The sequence below is a fragment of the Penaeus monodon genome, chromosome 1 (assembly GCF_015228065.2).
Source record: "Penaeus monodon isolate SGIC_2016 chromosome 1, NSTDA_Pmon_1, whole genome shotgun sequence".
Taxonomy (NCBI): Eukaryota; Metazoa; Arthropoda; class Malacostraca; order Decapoda; family Penaeidae; genus Penaeus; species Penaeus monodon.
This window is the reverse complement of record NC_051386.1, coordinates 59667930-59675429: the sequence shown is the minus strand read 5'-3', so window position 1 is coordinate 59675429 and position 7500 is coordinate 59667930. Positions and strand designations below refer to the sequence as shown.

General features: G+C 45.1%; 1 protein-coding gene across 1 annotated transcript in view; it reads right to left on the bottom strand.

Moving 5' to 3' along the window:
- LOC119575063 overlaps positions 1-7500 on the bottom strand; it is a 7818-nt gene that overhangs the window by 214 nt on the left and 104 nt on the right. Inside the window, 8 exon segments of the mRNA XM_037922451.1 lie at positions 1-674; positions 1138-1515; positions 1518-1622; positions 3015-3610; positions 3913-4063; positions 4674-4822; positions 6379-6554; positions 7463-7500. The exon segment at positions 1-674 is cut by the window's left edge and continues 214 nt beyond it; the exon segment at positions 7463-7500 is cut by the window's right edge and continues 104 nt beyond it. Coding sequence (XP_037778379.1) covers positions 321-674; positions 1138-1515; positions 1518-1622; positions 3015-3610; positions 3913-4063; positions 4674-4822; positions 6379-6554; positions 7463-7500 — 1947 coding nt within the window. The 3' untranslated portion in view covers positions 1-320.

Below are 7500 nucleotides of genomic sequence, written 5' to 3'. Positions count from 1 at the left end.
CATCTTTTTCTTTTTTTTCGATATAAAAATAATTTCATTTCAGCTGGCTTGGCTTCAGTCTCGTTTTCTTAATCTCATTAATCAACTTTTTTATATATTAGCTTACTCTCAATCTTGCTTTCTGAGTTGGCTTGCTCTCAACCTCGGTTTCTGAATTGGCTTGCTCTCAACCTCAGTTTCTTTACCGACTTGCTCTCAACCGTTTCTCAGTCTCGCTTCCTGAGCTGTCTTGCTCTCAACCTGTTTCTTTACCGGCTTGCTCTCAACCTCAATTTCTTTACCGGCTTGCTCTCAACCTCATTTTCTTTACCGGCTTGCTCTCAATCCCGCTTCCTGAGTTGGCTTGCTCTCAACCTCGGTTTCCTAACAGCCTTCTGGGTCGAGCTGCTCCCGCCGGCAACCTCCCCGAGCGACGCCGAAGACCCGTCCTTCAACCGGGCCTTCGACGAGGATCCTCTGCCGGCGCCCTTCGTCTCCGGGGGCTCGAGGGAGTGGCTGCTGATGGCGTCGACGAGGGAGAGGAAGTGCTGCTGCATCCGGGCGGCGTGGTCCTCCAGGCGACGGCGGGCGCGCTTGGGGGCCTTCTCGCCGCCCACGCCGTCGAGGCCTCCTTCGGCTGCAGGTCCTCCTCTGCCTGAGGTCGTGGACGCTGCCCCGCTGCCGTCCTCTGGGCACTGTGTGTGGAGGGGGTGGGTGGGCGAGTGCTCGCGTTTTGAACGTTTCGTGGGACTATAGGAAATTCATTACGTTTTTTTTAGATTGCGTGTGGAGGAGGAGGAGGAGGAGAGGGGGAGGGGGAAGAGGAGGAAGTGGAGGGGGAGGAGGGGAAGGGGGGGGGAGGAGGAGGAAGGGAGTGGGAGGAGGAGAGGAGGAATAGGAGGAGGGGAGGAGGAGGAGGAGGAGGAGGGGGAGGGAGGGGGGAGGAGGGAAGGGGGGAGGGGGAGGAGGAGGAGGAGGGGGAGGAGGAGGAGGAGGGGGAGGAGGAGGAGGAGGAAGGGGGGAGGGGAGGAGGAGGGAGGAGAGAGAAGAGAGAGAGAGAGAGAAGAGAGAGAGAGAGAGAGAGAGAGAGAGAGAGAGAGAGAGAGAGAGAGAGAGAGAGAGAGAGAGAGAGAGAGAGAGAAACAAACATCGCCTTACCTCATTCTTCTTATCAGCACATCTGGGCCTCTTGTTAGTCTTGGCGGCCTGAGGAAGAGGTCCTCGCAAAGGCTGGAGTCGAGGAAGAGGTGGATTAGAGGGCAGGGAAAGCGGGGCGGACTGAGGAGCAGCCTGCAGGACCCGAGAAAAAGCCGAGTTCACGTGCAGGCCGTCCGCGAACAGCCCTTGGACCCCGACGTGTGGGGGCGTGGCTTCGCCGAGTCCGCCAGCGCCCGGAAACGTGTTCGCGACAGGTTTGGCACCGCCGTCCGACCGGGGATGGATCACCCTGAAGGCGGACGTCCACGATTCTCCTGCAGGAGGCATGAGAATGGAGTCCCCCGCGTGACTGCCGGTCGTGGAGGGCGGGGTGGCGCGGCGGCGGCGGCGCGGGGGTCACAGAGGGGCGTGGACTCCGGGAGGAGGGAAAGGGGGCGGTGGGTCGGTCTCTGCGTCGTGGGTTGCATGGCCTTCGAAGGTCGGATCTGGAAGGAAACGCGGTGATGAGGTAAAGACTCTGCATCATCGTCCATGCGTTACTGCGTATGCTGGAGGTTTCGCAGGTTTTTTTTTTTTTAGTTAAGATGAGATTGATTTCAACGGAATATAGCTGGAGGACAGGCAGTCTTGAATTTATGAATGGGATTGGCAACAGAAGAGAATGGAAAGATGAGTAAAAAAAGTGGACTTATCCATCACGCACGGAATGATGTAAGTGGGTTTAATGGGGCAGGTAACATAGCAAGGGAGTTAGTAGTGCAAAACGGAGATCTAGTAAAAAAACTGCAAACACGATAGTAAAATCACGACAATATAGGTTGATGAAGGATTGTAGATCGAGGCTTGAAGAAATTAGAGCTATTTGCCTGCGTCAAAGAAGAATATGCTAAACACAGAATAGCTACATTTGAAATAGAGGAACAGTACGAATTGAAAGCAAGAAAGATAAGAAAGAAGTAGAGAGGACGAAAAATAGATGAATGGAAAGAAGAGAAGAGGAGTAGAATAAGAGATACAGTAAGTAGAAGAAGTTAAGAGTAAGAAAATGGGAGAAGAAGAAATAAAAAGAAGAAAAAAAAATATTAAGAATTTGGAAGAAACAAAGAGGAAGAAGGAAGTGATAAAGGAATGCCGTAGAGACTATAGGTGAAATCAACGGAAATATTCTTTTTATATCAACCGGAAACCTGGACTTTGAGAAAGGCGAAACAAAAATAAAATTACTGAGCAGACAAGCCCGGCGTAATAGTGATAAATATGAGGCAGTGAGTGTTGCTATAAACATCGGAATATGAAGAGAAAGAGACGGCACGAACACACCACGAGAAGGAGAAAGCCATTGGTTATGAAGGACATGAGTTTAAGATGAGGGAACGTGATCGAAAGAGAGATATAAGTGAGGCTGGCGCTTACAGGAGATAGTGTCACTGATAGACACGTATGGGTAAAGCTTATTAGTACTCCTACTCTTATCCTAAATTCGCTTGTCTGTCATACACCATTACTGATAAATATTAACCTCAATAAAAATCTGTTAAACATCATTCCCTTTAATATTATAATTGAATTTCATTTGATTACAGCGAAAAGCGATAACCTGAATGGCATATCACTCCGTATCAAACGACTATCGTGCGTCCAAGCTTTGGGAGACAACTTGTTATGCACCCTATACTCTTTTCAGTATTTAATCAGCTGGTACTTTATACTTACGTTTACCTATGTCTAAAATTATAAAAAAAATTGCATGCAGTATTTTGATTAATGCATTACACAGCTTTTAATATTTTTTTCCTCTCCCTCAAAAGACACTCAAGCGAGGGTGAGTTGCCACTTTATCCATTCCAGAGACAGAACGAAATATAGGGAAACCTAACCCTCGTGAGCGCTGGGAGGGCTTCCACATCCTTCGGGGCTGAAGAAGCTCTTGTCGGGTTCCTCCCATTCTCCGCCTGCTCCGCCCTGCCGCCACTCCTTCCTCCTGCTGCGTGGTTGGCCCTCCCGCCGGCCAGCGGACCGAAGCAGGACCATACCTCCGCATCGCAGGCCTGCGCGAAGGGGTCGTCCTGCGCTGCGACCTGCGCTCTCGTGCGTTCCTCCTCTTCCTCTGCGGCCTCCTGGTGTTTCTGGAAAGGCGTGAATCCCGAAGGACACTCGAGAGGCTCCCTCCCCACCAGCACCCGTGGGGCGAGAGGCTGGGACGTGGAGGAGGAGGTGGAGGAAGGGAAAGAAGAGGAGAAAGAGGAAGAGGTCGTCACCACCGAGGCCCCTGCTCCGCTCTGAGGTCCTCCCCGCCCTCCCCACCCTTTCCCCACGCCGTCCCCAACGATCAGGCGGAGGTAGTGCGTCTTGGCGTCCTCCAGCGGGTCTCCCAGCGACGAGGGCGGAGGCGGGTCGTCGGGGTCGTCCAACATGCTGTCGTCGGGGTCGTCATCCACGCACACGTCCTCCTCCATCCCCTCGCCGTCCTCCTCTGCTCGGGGGCGGGAAAGTACGTCGCTATTTACACTAAGGACTGAGGATTTGGTGACGGACGTGATCCAAGGACAGGCAGAACACAGACACAGACACAGACACAGACACAAACACAAACACAAACACAAACACAAACACACACAAATAATAATAATAATAATTATAATAATAATAATAATAATAATAATAATAATAATAAATAAAACAAATAAAATAAAATAAAACAAATAAAATAAAATGAATAAATAAAAAATAAAAATAAGAATTTAATAAAACACCCACAGACCCCTCAAAACTAACCGTCTTCAGAATCCTGGGCGATCGAGAAGATAATGGGCGTGGGCGTGAGAACATTTTCACGGAAGCTTTCGGGCGAGGTCTGGTAGGCGGCTTGGAGTCGGGCATTTACTCTCGAGCAACGCCACACGCCCACGACCAGCGTCTCGTAGGCCTATTGGGGAAGGAAAACGTGGCCGTTTATTGGGTATTCTGTTGTTGTTGTTTTTTCTCTCTCTCTTTCTGTAAATGAATGAGCTTTTAAAGATTACTTGTTTACTTGTGCTTAATAATGATGATGATGATGATGCCGAAAGAATGATGGTGTTGCCGAGAGAGAGAGAGAGAGAGAGAGAGAGAGAGAGAGAGAGAGAGAGAGAGAGAGAGAGAGAGAGAGAGAGAGAGAGAGAGAGAGAGAGAGAGAGAAAGGAGAGAAGATGAGGAGAAAGAGAGAGAGAGAGAGAGAGAATGAGGGAAAAGGAAAAAAAACGAAAGAAAATGAAAGAAAGAATGAAAGAAAAAGAAAGAAAATAGAAAGAACGAAAGTACGAAAAAAGAAAAAGAATGAAAGAAAAATAAAGAAGGAAAGGAAAGGAAAGTAAACAAGAAAGGAAAGAAAAAGGAAAAGAAACAACGAAAAAAGAAAGAAAGAACGAAGGAAAAATAAAGAAGAAAGGAAAGGAGAGGAGAGGAAAAAAAAAACAAGAAAAAAAAAAAAAAAAAAAAAAAAAAAAAAAAAAAAAAAAAAAAAAAAAACAGATTCACATCCAAACGTCCCAGTTTACCTTATCCACCGCCCTTAGCAGTTCCTCCTGCAGGCCCGGGTGCAGTCCAGGCTGAATCGCGAAGCAGCAGAAGTACCGCAGGCTCTGCAGGCCGGCGTGCGTGGCCAGGTAGAAGAGCTCGATTTGGCCAGAGAGCGAATGCAGGACTTCTGACGGAGGGGGTGACGGAGGGGGTGGAATGAATTGATTTCATGGAATGTAGGCCTATGTGTGCTGGTATCTTTTGAGTGAGAGCGAACGCAAGACTTCTGACGGAGGTGACAGAATTAGTACACTGATTTCAGGAAGGTGAGCGTATGTGTACGTGTCTGTCGCTATTGGCCAGAGAGCCTACGCAAAATTTCTGACGGAGGTGGCAGAATTAACCCCATATGAGTTCAGGAATGTAGGCCTATGTTGCGTGTTAATCGAATTCACATGAATATTTTTAGATATATATATATTTTTTAACCAAAAGAAGAATATATATATATATATATATATATATATATATATATATATATATATATATATATATATTTAATCAAAATAACAAACTTGCAGTCTTAATTGTGGGTATTGTTTCGCCAATTTTGTTTACGCAAAAAAAATTTTGTCTATGGCTTCCGAAGCGCCTTAGTCGCCAAGGGTTTCATACGAGGCTTCGAGAGATCGTATGTCTGATTCAGTCTTTTGATGTTCGGAAGGATCGCTTTCTTTGTCAATATGATGGTGGTGATGATGGTGGTGTTGATGGTGGTGATGGTGATGGTGTTGATGGTGGTGGTGGTGGTGATGATGATGATGATGGTGGTGATGGTGATGATGATGATGATGTGGTGGTGGTGGTGGTGGTGATGATGATGATGATGATGATGATGATGATGATGATGATGATGATGATGATGATAGTGATGATGATAATCTGACGATGACAACGACGGTGATACCGTTAGCGATGACGATATTAGTAACATTTTATTCATCAAAAATACAAGGAATATAGTGAACTGGCAAGACCAGGCAACCGACCGACTCCCTGGTGACTAGGCGCTTGTGAAGCCATCAAACCGTAAAAAAAAAACAATGAAAACAATGAAAACAAAACAAAAATAATAAACCTAGGTCAGCGTATGTACCCGACGCCTATGGGGTTAAGAATATCATATTGTTGACAGCGATGTATTTTGCGCTGTATTAACTCTCCTAATTCTATTTTCTTGTCTTCTTTTCATTATCTATCATTATATATATATATATATATATATATATATATATATATATATATATATATATATATATATTTATTCATATATATATCTCTCTTTTATTCTTACTGTAAGTAGGTTTTGGTCACTCGTCTTTTTGTTTATCTATCTATCTATCTATTTATCTATCTATTTATTTATGTACCTATCTATTATCTGCCTATCTATCTTTCATTTATCTATTTACCTATCTATCTATCCATTTATCTATCTACCTGTATATCTGTCCACTTATTCATCTACCTACCTACCTACCTTCCTATATACCTATATATTTATCTATTTACCTACATACCTATACATCTATATATTTATCTATTTACCTACCTACCTACCTATATATCTATACACTTATCCATTTACCTATATACCTATCATTTATATATTTACGTACTACCTATACATTTATCTTATCCATCTATCTACCTATCTATCAATCTACCTTCCGCTCAACTCACCTGTCAGCGCGAGGGACTTCCCGCCGCCGCCGCCGCGAGGGACAGCCCTGAGGGTCGCCGCCCCCTGGCAGGCCCTGGGCGAGGCGGCGGAGAGCGCGAGGCACGCCGACGACGCCCAGAAGGTCGTGAGGTGACACAGCTGTTCCGTCAGGGTTCGGTGCGGCGCCCAAGGGACTCTGGAGGGCGTGGGGTGTGGGGTGTGGGGGTGTGTGGGTGGATGGGGGGTGTGGGTGGATGGGGGGTGGGGGTGGGTGGTATGGGGGGTGGGGGTGGGGGTAGGAGTAGTGTGGGTGGAGGGGTGAGTGTGGTGGGTGGAGGGGGTGGGTATGGTGTGGGGGTGGTGTGGGTGGGTATGGTGTGGGGGGTGGTGTGGGGTGGGGGGAAGGGTGAGGGGTGTGGGCGTGGGTGGTGTGGGGGTGGTGGGGGGTGGGGGAGGTGTAGGTGGTGTGGGGGTGATGGTGGTGGTGGTGGGGGGGAACTTCGTTAGATTCTGCTTGTTTTTAATATATATATATATATATATATATATACTTATTACTTATATATATAATATATCATATGGGGTTTGATAATAAATTCAATAAACTAATCAGGAGTACACAAAATGAATTTAAAAATACATCTATAACCAAAAAATCAGTAAATCGGAATAAATGATAAATACAATAAATTAATATAATAAAAAAAAAAAAAAACAAAAAAAAAAAATATATATATATACTATATATATATATATATTAATATATATATATATATACTATACATAACATACATATACATATACTATAATATACATATAATATACATTTACATTTATAATATACATAACAAATACTAAATAATACATAATACATACAATACACTTACACATACACATATACATTATTATTATTATAGTAGTAGTAGGACATTAATTCTATTATACATTGTTTCTTTACGGTGGTGGTGTGAGTAAGAATATCTTATCACAAAACAAAACACGTACTACAAATAAACCATAAACCACGTGACAAAAAAAGCTTCGTTTAAAACAAACACAAATGAACGAATAAAAAAATAAAAAAAAGCGCGGGAATACACCCACTCTCTCAAACCCCAGTCGACTTCGGTTGGCGACGGCGG